We start from the raw sequence: 16,984 nt of genomic DNA on the forward strand, positions 1-16,984 counted from the left end.
GTTACTTCATTGGGCCTGTTTCCACTTTTGTGTAAGGGGGCTTATCATAACCTACCTCATAGAGTGAGTCAGTGTATGATTTAATTGGACAATACTGGAAAAGTCCTTAACCTGGTGCCTGGATATTGATTTAGGATTTAGAATTACTCTTATTATTTAGGTCAATGAATACTCATAATTATTATTCTCGACAGGTTTTTTCAAAGTTTTAATTTTTTTAGGATAACTAAATAGATTCACCGTATGAAGATGCAGAAAGCTTAAGCAATTATTCAAATGATTCAAATCTCCTCCTGTTTTCATCTTAATTGTCTGAAAATTTTTAATGAAATATTTGAGTCAAAACTAGCCAAAAATTTGCTTCAGGTGGGCCAAGTTTGCCTACCAGAGCAACCATAGCCACTGTTTAATAACTATAACTTAAACAAAATCAGAGAATGGACCAGGCCTACGCGTAGCCACTCCTGGGATCACTGAGGTATGAAAGAGTATTCTCACTGACCTCATGGGTGCACCAAGTGGGATTAGGAAGAAAATAGGGTTTATTCCATCAATCCCACAAAAATGTCTCCTTTATTCTTCATAGCCACATGTTAAATTTATGAAAATTCTTCCATGTGTGTTTTTTTAAGATCCTTTTCTTTTTTCTTCACCATCTTCTGAAAGATTGTTTAACTTATATTTATTTACCCGCTCTTCTATGTCTTCTATAAAAAGCTTTTTTCAAAGAGGGAGAAAGGAAGTAAAGAAGCTAAATAGAGAAAACTCTATAAAAATGTTTTGCTGTATCCAGCCATCAGCAGCTAGGTTATTCTTCAAATTTACATAAGGATTTATTATCATCTTGACTGCAATCATGTAGAAAACGAATGGGGTACAAAGTACATGAGGCTAATTTAATAAAACGAGCTTTCTTTGCTTGTGAAATCTTTGAAGAAAGGAATCATTAGACAGAGACTTGCCTTGTTTTCACCAGGGTCAGGAGGCATGTCAACTTGGAGATGTGCCCTTGGCGAGAAGTCCTTAATTAGAAATTCCTCGGGAGCTGCTCCCAGTAGGTGCTTCCTAAGAGGAAAAGACAAAATAACTTAGCAGGGAAGCCCTTACTAAGGGTAAGGTTACAACGTCCAGGTTCAGGTGAATGAAAGAAACAATTTGCTGACAGCAAAAGAGCAAAGCTGTCATGATGGGTTGCTGGATTTTGAATGAAAGTCTCTCCATCATATTAGTAGTAAGTATCATTTTTGTTATTTAACTTTAAATATATACATTGAATGTCTTGATTCTTAGGATAACTTATAGAGCGATATGAAATAACTTCAAGTATCGCTCTGGTTAAAGGACTAAAACTTGTTAGAAAACATTCAATAGATATATTTAATTTACCCTTGCAGAATCATGTAAGTCATGACTTTTAAAGTCAAGTAGTTTGCTTTTGCATCATGTATGAATGTTTCTCTAAATCGAATGAAGGCTTTGAATTAGACTATGAAATTGGAATTTTTCCAGAGTACTTTCTGAGTTGTTTTTAAAGATTTCCTCCTTCTTGACATTATTGACTTAAAATGTTATAGCAGTGTTGATTAGGATGGTTTTGTACTTTTCATTAATTTCCTTAAAATACACCCATATATGTTTAAAGTCTTTTTTTATAAAGTTAACAATTTCTTACCAGTACGATCACTGTCAAAAAACTGATCTATGAGAAATAAGTACTGTATATTGTGGTTGATATTGAGAAGCTTTTCATTTCACTTTAAAAGAAGAACCCCAAGAACCCCAAGTGATTTTGAAGAGAAGAAAAGGTTGAAGACAGTATTGATTGGTTCTTTTTTCATTCTACTCTAGCTCTCATGGCTGGGAGTAAATTTATATCTGTTTATTGACACGTTCTGTTGGTACGAAGAGGAAGAGTCTTTCCTTTATACACGAGTTATTCTGGGTGTAAGTAGATTTGGGGACTACACATTAATTATCATTTCAGAAAGAAAATGCATTCTATTTTCCCCGGCTTCCTTGTTTTCACTGTATCTCTTTCTTGTGTGTTTATGTATGGACAGTCAACACTGGCTTGGGCGCGAGCATCTGCAGTGTGCCTGAATTTTAACTGCATGCTAATTCTGTTACCAATCAGTCGAAACCTCCTTTCACTCATGAGAGGGACAAGTAATGTAAGTACTAAATTATCTGAAATACTTTCAGTTGTTATGATCTAATGTGTGTCATTGAAAACAAAGACGTACTTCACTATGAAATTCCCAATAATCCTGGTTAGATTGAGGTCTGCTTCTCTGTAGTGAGAACACAAGGACTAAAACTGAACGTCTGAAATTGGAACATCTGATTTGTCTTTTGCTTTTGCCATTGACTCCCTACATGACATTGGACTCATTGCTCAACCTTCCCCTGATGCATTTGCTTCATTGGAAAAGAAGAGCTAATAAGATTGACCTGACTCGTGAAGATGGAAGTATTATAACAGCTTGAATTACTACAATTTCTGATTAAAAGGAGCTAAATAAGTAGATGAGCCAAATGCACTAAAGAAGCATCTCTCTGAGTTTTCAGCCCAGGAACACACAGTCACTGTACATAGATTTTAGTATGTAAATTTTAGCCCCTACCAGACATATTGGGGTATTTCCTAATTATGTAGATGTCACCGTGTTGGGTGCTTACCTGTGTTTCCTGCCAAACAGAATAATGCACTGTACAGAAAAATAAGACCTTCAATAACCCTTCTAGACTACAGAATTTGTTATATAATCATCTTCATAATTTTATGAATATTTAGTTGTAGATGCATATAGAGCCTTTCTTGGTGTAGTAAGGAATAATTTATAGACTACTTAAACCATGTCACTGAGGATATGTTTATAATCTTCATTTTCTAAATTAGCTGAGGCATGATTATTAGCAGGTTTATTCTAGAGTTTTGGCTTATAGCCAGGCAACTACTAACTCAGTCACTTTTATTGAGTTGAAATTTCAGCAAAGCCAGTAATAATGATTTGATTTTGCTTGTTTAATTAATGGCCACTAATTTTTGTGTCATGTCGCCTCACCTTCAGTAATTTAGAGACAGGGCCTGAGTCTTGCTTTCTTAACTCTTATGACACTGTTATTGCTATGATTTTCCCTGAATAAGACTTTTAATTTTTGTTATTCTAGTGCTTCAGAGGACCATGGAGGAGGCAATTAGACAAAAATCTCAAATTCCACAAACTGGTTGCCTATGGGATAGCCATGAATGCAAGTAAGTGCTTGTTATTAATTGCCTGATTAATTTTATAATACCTCCCATTCACTTTATAGTTCTATTTCCTCCCTGCCAAAGACTCACCCTTAGGTAAAAGAAATCTTTGCCTTCCATCTGACCATACAAACCTTATATAAATGGATTTTTAAATTTCTGATTTATACTCATGCAGTCTTCCCTACCAAGCCTTCAATTTGTCAAGGAAAAGTTTATGAAACTTCATTTTCATTTGTGAATAACTAAGCTTGTTGATAATACCATGGTAAAAACCCACTTGAAAAATGAACACTTTGTTAGTCAATATAATTCACATCAGAAATAAAATTGACCTATACTCAAAATCCCATTCAGTCGTAGGAAAACGACTATCAAATGGTATCATGGGCAATAAAAAGAAAAAAGAAAAGCAAGATCATGTGAACAAGGTTCTGAACAGTATTGAGCTAGCGGATATAAAAGGATCTTGAAAAGATATGAAGCTTTATAGGTATATAAAGTGTTATCACTATTTCTTGAATAGAAAACAAGAGAATTCAAGATACAGGCACTAGAAATTAGCATCAAAGGTTAAGGTTAAACTCTGGTGAGGAAGAAAGGAACAGGGGCAATAACCAACTGGCTTGTGGTTTTGTTGGGCAACAAAGACATTGAAATAAAAGGCTATCTGAACAATAAAGAGTTATGATTCAGGACTGTTTCCCTCAAACTAATTTAACAATAAACCGTTTTTCTCATTTGTTTTTATCCCCTCATGCATAAAAAATAGCAGAGTAAAAAGAACACTCAAAACAAATGCGGGTTTAATTAAGCAACAAGACATGACAGACGGTGCCCCAGTGCCAATTAGCGCAACTTCGGGTGTGCGCTGAGATGTGTGGGGAGAGTTCCCTACCGGCTGTCTTCAATGCCAGACTAAACCAACCCCGGAAACGTTTGCAAAAGGTCTTTGGAGTTTGTTAAGACTTAAGCGTAAAAATACATCATGTCTTAGAGAACACTAGCGAAGGGATGGAGGACAAGGAACAGGGCTAATTCATGTTTGTGTTCCAAGGCCTGCAATAGCGCTGAGTATATGTAAGTGCCAATAATCTTTGTGAATGCGGGAAGGGATGAAGACTCAGGGAAGCAGATTTCAGCTCAGAAATGCAAGTCTTTGCCAGACCTTGAAAATTATCTAAAATTAGAACGAGGGTCCCCTGAGAGTGCTGAGTTCCCTGTTGGGGGAGGTGCCTAGTGGAATCCAAATTGCTCCTTGAAAAGCACTTCAGAGAAGGAATTCAAGGAATCTCTAGGCTTCCTTTAAAATCTTAAGAATCTTTAATTCTGTATTAAAAGAGGAGATAAAACACAGTACAATGGCAGGAAGAATATGATCACTCTGCAATAGCTTTAAGGCAGAATTGGACTCTAAGAGAAAGTTACAAAGATATTACAGAGAGAAGGAACAAAAAAACCCACAGCATCAAAACAATCAAAAAAGAAATCAAAGAATAAAGGAAAATATGTATTATACAATAGGTTTCTCCTTAAACCTTTGCGTATGTATATTTCTTCATCTGGAATCATATATCAATAGTATACCTGCATCAGTGAGGTGTACTGAATATCTCCCGCCCATGTGCAAGATACCCCGATAGGAGCTGTAACCGTCTGAAACTGGTACAGTCAGTAATGTTTTCAGGATGGAGTATAATTCATAGGGACAGCAGTTGACTAGAATCAGATAACCAAGTTATTTTATACCCCTGCTAGTGATGGGTTGTGTGATCTCAGATAAGTTCCTTATGTCCTCCTCTGTGGAATTAAAAGAACAATAATCCAATCTATCCATCCTTATAAGATGCGCAGACCACTTGTCAGGAGTGGACCTCTAGGAAACCGACAGACTTCAAGGTCATTCACTGTGGCTATTGCAAAGAGAATCAGGTCCAGGTTTAACAGGGCCAGCAGGCTCCGCTCGTCAAGCCCTGCCCACTGGTGCTTCCCCTCACCTCTCACCTAGCTTTTTCCTAGCTCCCGGCGGTCCCTGAGCAGTCTGTGCCTTTGCTCTTGGTATTCCCTTTGTCCAAAATGCTTATCCTCTCCTTCTTCGTTGGGTAAGTGGTTGCTGTACCCAGGACTCGTTGCCTGGCCAGCTTTCCTCTGAGCCTCCAGGTCTGGGCTGTTGGCCCTCCTCACCTGCGGGTCCAGCCGCACCTCCTGCCCTATAGTACTATTCCTCAGACTCTCATCACTTAAAATTTGCGACTGTGCCTTATGCCTCTTGGCTTTCCTGGTCCCGGCACACAATAGGTCCTGAACAAATTCGGTCAAACCTGAGGATGAGTAGAGAAGTCAGCTAGCAGGCAAAAGAGATCAAGAGAATTCCTGGAAAAAGAGACAAGATATGAGAGTGCGGGAGTTCCCAGGGAACCGGGAGCAGTTTGGGGTGGACGAAAGATAGAGTGGGCAGTGAAGAGGTTCAGAATGACGTCAGTCATCCAAGGTAATCAGTTCGCATTCTGCTATGACAAGACGAAGCAGGCAGCTCTTTCTCCTCCGTCTTTCCCTCACAGATCCCTGGAGAGAATCAGGTATTCTCTCTGGCCCTCTTCTGCTTGAGTCCCCACTGTTTGCCAAGCTCCCAAACATCTCCCGGGGCTGTGCCAGCAGGGTCTGACTGCTTTTGAGAGCAGAGCGCCCCTCTTCTCCCACCTCCATGGCAACCAGCGGCGCTTCGGTTGTTTCCATTCCAGGCAAAGGCGGGAAGGTGGGGAGATCTCTCTCTGCTTCTCCCAGACCCTGACAAAGCAATTACTACATTTCACATTAACTACAAAATGTGGCTGGCAACGGTGCTTTTAGAAGAAAAAAAAAAGCTAAGCCCTGGTTTCATAGATATACCTTTGCTTTTCACATTTTGTCCTTCCGGTGTATTCACTTGGGAGCAGCTGAAAATGTCCCCGTGCTTATTTTATTAGCATTGCCCATGATGCTGCTTTTCAAATAGCCGACTGGCTTAATAGAGGTGTGTAACCTTGGAAGAAGTGCGTCCACATCGAGGTTTGCGTGCCAGCCTCTAATTTCTCATCCATTCCCCTGTAAGTTGAACTGCAGGCTTTAATTGGTCAAATCATTAAAGGATGTAATTAGAGCCTTGTGAAAGTAGGCTGGGGTGGAGGAGGGAAGAGGCAGACAATGGTATCCATAATCAAGGGCATCACCGAAAATGCAGTGACAGGAACTCTTCTTCCTTTGGCTTCCTGCCTTCCTGCATGCCTGCCTATGATAAGAGCTGCTGGAGCCTTCTTCAGCCACTAATAAATCATTTTCAGAGCCCTCTAACCTCACTGGTATTAAAATCATAGTTTCGCAGCTTCTCCGTTCTTATTAATGCAGGTCTTTCTGGGCTCTCTGGTCCACAGTAGACCTTGAAGACGCTTCCAATGGAATAGTAGTACTTTGAGCCCGAGCTTCCTTCAAGAGGTCTGTGAATAGAGACCAAGGCAGCTCTCTCTGGCAAATTCTGCAGCTTGCATCCGCTAGGTTCCAGGGCGGACAGTGACCCACGTGTAGCTCTTGATGAGTTGCTGATTAAACCTCAAGAAACACAACACAGACAGGTTGAGAGAAACGACCTCAGAATCGGGGTGCTAAGAAAAAGTGATTTGGAGGACTCACCACAGAGAACAGTCCCAGAGGCCCAAACTCTTCAAGACTTGATCCCAAAGGAATGGCTACTAGTTCTGCTTGAGGCACGGGGAGGTCCAAGGAGGCTCTCTACCCTGTCCTGCCTATAACATGATTTAATGGGATTTACAAACGAGTGGCATGCACAGGATGCCAGAGAATATGTGTGTTCTTGCAGAAATCAGACCACACACTTGAAAGTTTGGGGCCAGATTCTGAAATGCAGAATCAAGAAACGCAGCCAGGATTTGTCCCAGCATCCTTCTTTCTAAAAGCTGCTTAATTAGGAGGTGACTAACTTCAGAATGACTGTTATCACTGACAGGCAGGCAGAAAGATAGCAAGAACTGACCACACTTCCAAGATTCTCCCTCAATTACACTCCCTTTGATCTCCTGCAAAAGAAAAAGAAGGAAAGAAAGAAGGGAAAGGAACTTTCTCAGGGCAGCTGGCTCTAATTGTAGCCTTTATGGGTTTTTTGTTCACTCTTCAATAAAATCTCCTTATGTGAGCTCAGAAGTTCAGACACCAATTAAATGTGCATTTGTAGTGTGTCTAAGATTGTGGCTCTCTTTTAACTGTAAAAGTACTTTGGTAAGAAAATAAAATTGTGGGAAGACCCAGTCACAGCATCTTTTCGTCTGGCATTAAGGTGGGATCTGGAAATGCGTACCTAGGGCTCTTCCAAGGGCTTTGGCAGAAAGTCCCCAGAGGCACCAGGAAGAAGGAACCTGTGTAGTTGGTGACACTGGATTTGCCGTAACACTTAAGAAACCCCTTTGAGACAGTGTTGACTCTGAAAACATATTGAAACATAAGTTTCATGTTTGCATTGCTCTCGTATGGGACTCCAGCTCCCTTTTAGATTGACAGATACTCCCAATTAGCTTCAGACGGAGACACAGGAGCCAGACAGCTGGAAGGGAGCCTAGACATCAAGGTTTAGTCCAGTCCACACATTTTACAGATGAGAAAACAGGGACTGAAAGAAGTTAAGTAACTGAGAAGTATCCTCTTCAGTATTGTTTCTCCTACATGCTCATATCAAATCTAGTAACATGATATGATTTTGATGACTAAGAAAGAGGAAAATAAAACCATATCTCTATTTTATCACATACTTGAAGCAACCGTCACTGTAAATATAGCATGGCTATTCATATTAAAATAACTAAAATGTATAAAGGGAAGAATAGGAAATATAATGTCTGAAAAAGAACAAAATCAGTATCTCTCCTGGTATCTATCAAGTCCCAACAGTCCTGGATTTGGTAGCTGGGATACCTTTGGTTCCAAGCCAAGATCACAGTAAAATTAGGGTCTGATCTAAGAGGAAATAAAACATTTAGACAAACAAAATGGGCACAAGCAGTATCCTCTCTGAGAATTCCTGAGATAAGTAAAATAAGATATTCTACTTTTTATTTTCTACCTGTGAAAAGAAAACAAAATAGAGGTAGCTGGAGCAAAGGAACATTTAAGACATGAATTTCAAAGTACATAAAAAAACTGGAAAGAATAATTTTCAATATATTCCCTCAGGAGCTACCTTTTGCAAAGCACCTTGGGTTTTCTTATACTACTTCATTAGTTTCTTCAGCTCTGTTATGGGAAACCTGGCAAGAAGAATAAATAAACAGTTCAATATCTTTGCTCATTCAATAAATGTACTTAAATTTAGTTTATCAGTGTCAAATTCTCATGTGGAAATCAACCTAACAGAAAATAGATTGTGATCAACAACTCATTACATGGGAGAAAGATGTTACAGAATGTAGACTATTAAAGACCTAGAATTTATCCTGTGTTCCGTTTCTGACCATCACAAGTGGATTATGTAATGGTAAATACATCACTTAAATTTTTGCTTGAAGCTCAGTATCTATTTCTGTAAAATGGGAACAGCTCCTCTCTGTCTGGTGTGCTTTAGTCCACAAAGGGAGAATTGAAGAAAGCTAGGAGCAGAGGAGTGAGGGTAAAGGGATATAATGTAAAAGGAGTATTTACACCCACCTACAAAGAGGACTCCAAAGGTCATAAGTCTTAGGAGCTATTTGACTCTAGATTAAAGACACCAACTGAGCCATTCAAAGAGTCTAGCTAAGCCCTTAGGAGAAATTCATTTTCAGTAAACTGTAAGGGTATAACAATTATTGATTAGTGAAAAGAAGCAGTATAACTTAAAGGTCAAAAGATGGGCCCCTGGAATCAAGCAAACAGGGTTTTATCCTACCTTTGCCATTAATGGACTACAGGTCTCTTAACTTGTTATATACTGGTCTGTAAAGTGGGAATAAGATTAATACTTGAGGATTACATGAGATCATATGCCTAAAGAATTTATAACAGTGTTTGCGGTATAATAAGTATTCAGTATCTGTTAGCTATGAAAAATATTACCTGTTTTTTTCAAAACTTTAAGATACTTACCAGAAAACAGTAATTAAAAATACTGGACAGGGGCTTCCCTGGTGGCACAGTGGTTGAGAGTCCGCCTGCTGATGCAGAGGACACGGGTTCGTGCCCCGGTCCGGGAAGATCCCACATGCCGCGGAGCGGCTGGGCCCGTGGGCCATGGCCGCTGAGCCTGCGCGTCCGGAGCCTGTGCTCCGCAACGGGAGAGGCACAGCAGTGAGAGGCTCGTGTAATGCAAAAAAAAAAAAAAAAAAATACTGGACAATGTTTATGTTCAATTTAGCAAATAGTTCCTATTTTATATACAGCATATTGCAAGAGACTGCTGCCGGGTAAGCTTTTCTAGCTCTGTGGACGCTAAGACCAAACAAGGCAGCCCCTTCGTAGATGTGGCCGCATATAGTAACAAATGGAACTTAAGGAGGAAAGACACCGCCCCTTTGGTGCTAACCTCACCAAACCCGTAAGGAGATAGTCAACAGCACAGACTCAGAAACACTATAATGTGCTTTGCCTTCTTAAGTGAGCTTCAACCAAAAGTATATTTGAACTGATTTCTAACTAAAAGGCTGTAGAAAAATGTGTTAAAACACGTATTAGCAGGGAAAACTACTCCAACAATGTTGCACACAGATTGACTCCCTGGACCTTTCTCCCTTTCTGTAATCTTATGGTCACTCTGCAGATCATTACTAAGGACAGGCTGGTGCTAAGCATGTGCCAGGTGTTTAGGTTTCAAGATGAACGAGTCTTGAGGCGTCAAAGTCCATCAAGAAACGCAGGTATAAATAAATACTCAGAACCATAGTATCTGGGAAATGTCATCAAGGTATGACATTCGTGCTTGTGGAATCGAAGAATGCTTGAGAAGACAGCTTTTGAATTGGGTCTTAAAGCGTGAGGACTGCTTTGCAGCGCAGAAGAGGGAATGGCTCTGTTAAAAGAAACTCAGGTGGCAGAGAGAAGAGGCTAAATAGAAGATGTCATTTCAAGATGTATCTGATACTGGGACCACAGGAATCAAATGCCACCGATACTCACAGAACTTTCTGCTGTTCCTTTTTCCCTCACTCCCCATACCTCCAGCCAGAACTTAGAGCCGTGGAGGACCCCAGAATTCACCCACAACTGTAGAGATTTATAATAGTAGTAGCCTCTGCTGCTTTTCACTGTGGGTGCAGGAAAAAAAAGAAAAACATATCAACTGGGAAATTATCTGTACTCTGGGTAATGAATTCTCATTTCACACTTGAATCTGATCCCAATGGCAAGTATCAACTGGCCACCCAGCAGGGCTTCCATTGGTAGGAAAAGACTCAGGATGTCTTTGTCTGGACGTTGTGACTGCTGGCTTCCCCACAGATTTCAGAAGACCGGGAAGATAGCATCGGGCACAGACTTCGTAGGCTGGATGATGCTGTGTTCTGAGCTTATTCTCTTCATTTGGAATTTAGACATCACCAATTCCCAGAATTAGAAAGCTGAATTTTCTTCTTAAGAATATACCAAGAGGCTTAGTTCCATAAATACTGGCTTATTTCAGTCCACTAGGAATAACACATGCAAGTATATGTGTGTATGTGTACATGTAGGTATATATATACATGTACACTAAAATGTATAAAGTAAGAATAAAAAATATAAAGTCTGAAAGAGAACAAAAACACTGTCTCCTCTGGTATCCATAACGTATGTCGTGTGCATATATATTAGTGTGCATGACGTACAGTATTCTAGACAATGCTTTCTTATTTCTCGGGAAAGAAGGTGTGTGTGTATGTGTGTGTGTGTATGTATCTTATATATATGTATAGGATGGAATACATATATATATATATATATATATATATATATATATATAAAATTAGCTTGTATATCATAATATCTATTCCAGGTCCAGAATGATTATATGTTTATAATTAAATTATGGTGAATTGAAATTTAATTTATGTGAATATAATTAAAATGAATGCTGTGAATCATACAATATCTTCAGAAGTATTTGATTCACTCCATTCAAGACACTTGGGAAAGATGCACAAATTACTCTTCCTTAGATATTACAAAAACCAGCACAGAGAAACTTGAACAGATAGGCACTGAGTTTCTGAGTAACTACCAAGGAAGAAATCCACATGGTGCATGTCCCGTATCATCCCTGGCCCGTAGCCATCCACATCTTGGCGCATTTGTGTAACCTGGAGTACTACCACTGGAGCCAGTCGCCGGAAGCAGAGGGACTTGTAGCCGCACTTTCCAAACTTGGCAACGCCCCAGATGAGACCTACCTCAACCCCATCCGGACCTTCCACACAGTGAGTTCTCCTTGCATGCCACCTGGCTGCTCATCCCCCAGATTCTTCCTTTTCTGATCCCTTTATCAGGAATACTGTATGTCAAAAGCTTTTAATGAAACAAAAAGCTAGAGAGGTTTTTATGCCAAATGCTAACATCAATTTCACCTTTTAAAAAAGTTATTTTCTTCTGCCATCAGCCATCAATGTTGCTGAGAAGTTATGAACAAGAAGAAAAACCGATGCCACTTAATTAGTTTATAGCAAAAAATAGTAAATACACCTAAACAAGAAATGCAATAACCTGTTAAAACCCTAACATTTAAATTTTTTTAAGTAGCTCATGATTAGATATTTTTTTGCCTATGTTAGAATCATAAAGAATGTGAAGTACCATCTAAATTCAGGGAGGAGGAATTGGATGTCTTCATTTTCAGTTTGCAGATTGTTTTCTGGATCCCTTCTGTGTCATTTTTGGCACACAGGTGACTAGCTAGTTTGGCAAATCTGATGCTGGGCAAAGCAGCTAATTCCAGAATAAGACCCGCATGGCCAGTGACATCATTAATGCTAATTAGCTGTGTGCCCATGTGGGAAACAAAAAAGAATACCCAACATGTAGCCACAGAAAGCCATCTGTAAAGACTAAGACATTTCTCTCCTTTAATCCACCCTCTACCTCTCTTTTCCTGATTGATTTAAACTTTTGCCATGTACTACCTACTATATTGGAACATGTATCCAGCAAGTTGACGAAGCTCAAAAATCTGTACTGCCCAAGGAGAGCCCTAAGACAATACTCTCCAGAATGGAAATTTCTCCACTACCATCTGGGCCATCCCTTTAAGTGACCCTTTTGCCCACGCAGCCTGATTTGAAGAAGCAAAATTCAAAGTCTCTTTTTGGGGAAATTCTTCCATGTCATGTCCTCTAATTATCCTAAGATGATTTTGAAAACCAGGCCACTGATCAAGTAGAGCTACATTTTCTTAGCTGACAGCAATTAGAAGCTACAGATGCCCTAAGCTTGTGGGAATGGAATGCCTTTGGTGTACTCATTTGAGCTGCAGGATTTGTCTGGGCACCTACTGGGGTTAACTCTTTTCCCCACTAAGGCTCTGGAAAATTCATTGCAATACACACCCGAGAATAAATCTCAACATTTTGAAGAGACTATGTAATAAATAGCACTTATTATAAATATTTTTAAAGCAATTTAACAAGATGATTAAGCTACTCCCTATATGGTTATTTTGTAATTTTAGAAGCAATATACTATTTAAGTACTAATTAAGTTCAGGAAACCCTCTAATTTGGGATATTTAGAGAAAGATGGGTATCAGTAACACAGTGTGTACATTACAGAGTATTTCTAAAGAGACACGGTGGAATTGTTTAAGACAAATCATTGCAACTGAAACCAGTCTATGTCGTGACAAGAGGGAAGTGGGGATTTGCTTTAATAAGCAAAGAAGAATGATTTGTAATTAGCACATCATATGATGTAAATGGATTTCTAAAATGCCTGGGTACACTTGAAAAAAGTCTTTTAACTGTTTTACACATACCCCTTTCAATTTTATTTCCACTGTTTGCTCTATGAAGAAGAAATAAACAACAGAGAAGTCCCTGTCCAAATTACCTTAAGATCTCAAAGCAGCCCAAATTAATGAGATTTTACTGACAAAAGATATAGTGTGAGTTCACTGAGCTCATTGTTGTCTCAAAGATAGTAACACAATGTGTGAATACTAATGACTTGGCCAGAATATGGGAAACTCACAATAAAAACAAAATGCTTTGTGATTCACATTCTAGAAAGCTATTTAATCAACCTCTACTTTCACAGGGCAGAATTCTGGCCTTTTGGCAGGGTCTATCTGATAAGGGGAGCTGTATCTTTATTGATCACCTGGGATTTACAAAGCCTTATTCCAAGCCTCCTGAGGTAACATGAAAGAAATGCAAGTCATGGTCCTTCCAATTAAAAAGCGAGAGCAAGGAATAACCGCCAGGGGAACAGAGTGTGCAGCTGCTTTGTTAGGAATGCCCCTGAGGGACCTCTCCAAAAAGGTGTTTATTAATGTTAAGATGCAATTAAGCATGGACATTCTTATTTTAAAAATTAAAAACTTGAAACTCGGCTTTATTTTGCAGTATTGTATCTTAAAATGCATTTTCATATGTTGTCCTAATTTCAATTCAACATAATAATTTTGACTTGACAATTGATTTATACAGATGGAACAATAAATGTAGTTAACAAAATGGCATTGGGCAAAATTTGAGCAGAGTGAATTTCTACCCTCAGGTGGAGTAGAGGAGAGGGCAAGGAAGTTCCCTCTTGAAGTGTATGGGGATGCTTTTCGAGGCTAATATGCTTCTGATGAGAACATTGTGAATTGCTACCTGCTTAGACTCTCAAATATTGATCCTAAAATGGAAAAACAGGACTGAGACATTAATGTCATGGTGCTTGTTTCTTTTAGAACACAATCACTGAGTTGCTAAGGACAGTCGCGGGTGTTACTGGCCTGTTGATCTCTCTGGCTTTGATCTTGATCATGACCTCTTCCACCGAGTTCATCCGGCAGGCGTCCTATGAGTTGTTCTGGTACACACACCATGTTTTTATCATCTTCTTTATCGGTCTGGCTATCCACGGGGCAGGGTGAGTCCTTACGGCGTCTTAGAAAGTCTTTTAGATGGAAAAACATGACATGCAAGACTAATGGACACATAGAATGTATGAAAAAAGCACATTCTCTGTGCCAAACACCTTTTTAATAATACTGAAAATAGGCAACATAGGTGGTGAAGGATTATACTTTTCTTAGCTAACTCTGTTGGAGAGTCTTGATATGTATATAAGAATTTTAATGAATGCTGAGTAACAATAGATCTCTGTTTCATTCAGAACCTATTTTCACGATCCAATTTATATGGGATTCGTTGGGATATATATTTTTGACACCCAGAGTTTACTTCTGCTTGACCAAAATCATCCCAGTGTCAGGGAGGGGACAGTGTGTGAGATGGCCAATCTGACCTAGGCTCTGCCACTGGTCTTCAGAGTGACCATGTGCAAGGCTTTCAATTCCCTGAATCTCAGTTTCCCCGTCTGACCTCTAGGAATCCTTTTTCCTCAAACATCCAATAAAATGCTGTGCTGGCATTCAACACCCACCTGATAACTCTTAATTCCTTCATCAGGAAGCTAGAGCAGCAGCATCTGAAGTATAGCACCTTCAAAGATAATGTTTTCAATGCTTTAAATATTACCAAAATGGCTCTAGACCAATTAACCAATTGATGTCTGTAAACTAGGTTGTCCCATATTAATTATTTCATAAATTGATGCCCTTTTTTCCCATGTTAAATTTTTAAAGTACATTTATGTATATGCATGATCAATTTGACCTTGAAAACCGTCCTGTCCAATAGAGACGGTGCTGTTATTCCCCATTTCATAAGGAGGAAACAGATGTTCAAAGGGTTAAGTGATTCGCTCAAGATCCCAGGACAAATAAATGGCAGTCAGACCCAAGACACCGGTCTTCAGGCAACCAAACCTTTACTCGTAACAAGCCCTGAAGATTGGGTCTCTACTTTCGTGAATAAACCATTCCTCGACACTTGCAAGACCGTGCCTGGTGATATTGCAAAGCCCTGTATGGCTTGCCAGAAGTTCTTCATCTGCTACCCACACTGACATGATACAATATCCTGCACCTTGTTCTCCCACCACGGCAGCTGCTGAGTGCAGGGGGGCCGAGTCTCAGAGGTGGGCTCTGTTTCTGCCCAGACCTGGAAGGGCAAACACACGGCCCAAGAGGCTGGATGGCCAAGCAAGTCACACACCACGCGGTGACTGTGGATCCCACGCGGGGCCCTCTGGGAGCTCTTCTCAATCAGCACCTCCCAGCAAGTCAACTGCGTCCTCCAGTCTCCCTCCCACACTAGAAGCACCCCTCATCTCAGCCCTCCACTTCTTGAAGGGGCTCCGAACGGCTGCCACTGCCTCTGCCCAGTTAAGAGCTCCCCCATCATCTGTCAGCTTGTCTGACACAGACATTGTAGGAGGAAGAATTGCCCCAGGGGTGTATTTTACCCTAAAAAATTGGCCATCCCTCTGCTAATCTTTAGAAACCTAGTCAGTCAATGTTCATATTGATGCTGCTGCCTGGCTAAGGGCTTTCTAGCCTCTTTTAACTTTAAAATACCTGCAGTTGACTCTTCTGAATGTGCCATCCCTCACCCTGACTTTTTGTATTTGGAGGGTGGGGTGGATGGTCCCTAAGCCTTCCACCCCAAAGACTGTCAGGCCTTCCTTTCTCTGTGGCCTCTTCCGCCGGTGCCAGGGTGTTAACCCCTGTAGTTCACTTGAGAGGCTCTTCGTAATTCACATGTGTCTAGAGGAACTCTTCACAAAAATGACACGTGCCTCGCCCTGATCCTTCCTCCCCAGCATTCACACCCTGGTCCATTGTAGAAGCGCAAGAGGATTTCAATGGGCAGTGTTTCATTGGAGATATTTTTTAATATCCAAATAACATTTCATAAGATGAAATTTTTTTTAGTCATTTTAACTTAGTTGGAAGGCTTATTTTGGGATAAGGGCCTCATTTAATCTTCTCAGCGTGAAGTATTCTACAGCTACTGTTTACAGCAAAAAGTAATTTGCAAATTCTGTACAAAAATGCCAAGTAGGATTATTGGAATGTGTTAAAGCCCACTAATCTTCTTATTTTGGGATGGCATAGATGAAGACATAAAAAGTTTAAACATTTTTAAAAAGATACCTACTGCATTTGAGAAGTGTTCTGAGGTTCCTTTAGGTAAAATAAGAAATGTTGTCCAAGGCCTGAGAACGAAGGTGTTAAAATTGACAGATTCTTTTCCTCTGGCTCCTATTTTTTATTCACCCTTCCTCTGTCTGGGCATCATTTGCTCATGGGAGATTCACAGATAGTTTTGCTCATCTAACTCAGTGGGATGTTATCAAGTTGGATGACTTCCATAAAACAGACTGGGACAAAGGCCAGGATGGCGGTTCTCCAGGCTGTTTCCAAGGGCATTGCCGTGCCCTCCTCCCAGGCCCTACGATGCAAAAGGAGACATGTTACTCCACAGGCTACCCAGGACCTGAGCTGTGTCATGCTAAATTTTCTCTGTGAGGATCATGTTCCTCAAAAGTTAATCCATGTATTTTACTCATAAACTGCTAGGAATTGAGCAACACCTGGATTACATGACCTCAGCATCACATGCTTCACAGCCTGTGCACCAGTGGGTAAAGGGAGGAATTTGTACCTAAGCAAATTGTCCAGGGTCAATGGGTACTGCA

General features: G+C 40.1%; 1 protein-coding gene across 1 annotated transcript in view; it reads left to right on the top strand.

Moving 5' to 3' along the window:
• Nucleotides 1-1,141: 1,141 nt before the first annotated feature.
• The window catches only part of NOX3 (NADPH oxidase 3), a gene marked incomplete at its 3' end in the record, with an annotated part of 57,805 nt that continues 41,962 nt past the window's right edge, over nucleotides 1,142-16,984 (top strand). The window contains exons 1-6 of the mRNA XM_082855477.1: nucleotides 1,142-1,231; nucleotides 1,849-1,944; nucleotides 2,061-2,171; nucleotides 3,172-3,256; nucleotides 11,513-11,658; nucleotides 14,127-14,308. Coding sequence (XP_082711603.1) covers nucleotides 1,184-1,231; nucleotides 1,849-1,944; nucleotides 2,061-2,171; nucleotides 3,172-3,256; nucleotides 11,513-11,658; nucleotides 14,127-14,308 — 668 coding nt within the window. The 5' untranslated portion in view covers nucleotides 1,142-1,183. The remainder of the gene's footprint in view (nucleotides 1,232-1,848; nucleotides 1,945-2,060; nucleotides 2,172-3,171; nucleotides 3,257-11,512; nucleotides 11,659-14,126; nucleotides 14,309-16,984) is intronic.

The sequence above is a fragment of the Leucopleurus acutus genome (assembly GCF_964270905.1).
Source record: "Leucopleurus acutus genome assembly, chromosome: 15".
NCBI classification, from domain to species: Eukaryota; Metazoa; Chordata; class Mammalia; order Artiodactyla; family Delphinidae; genus Leucopleurus; species Leucopleurus acutus.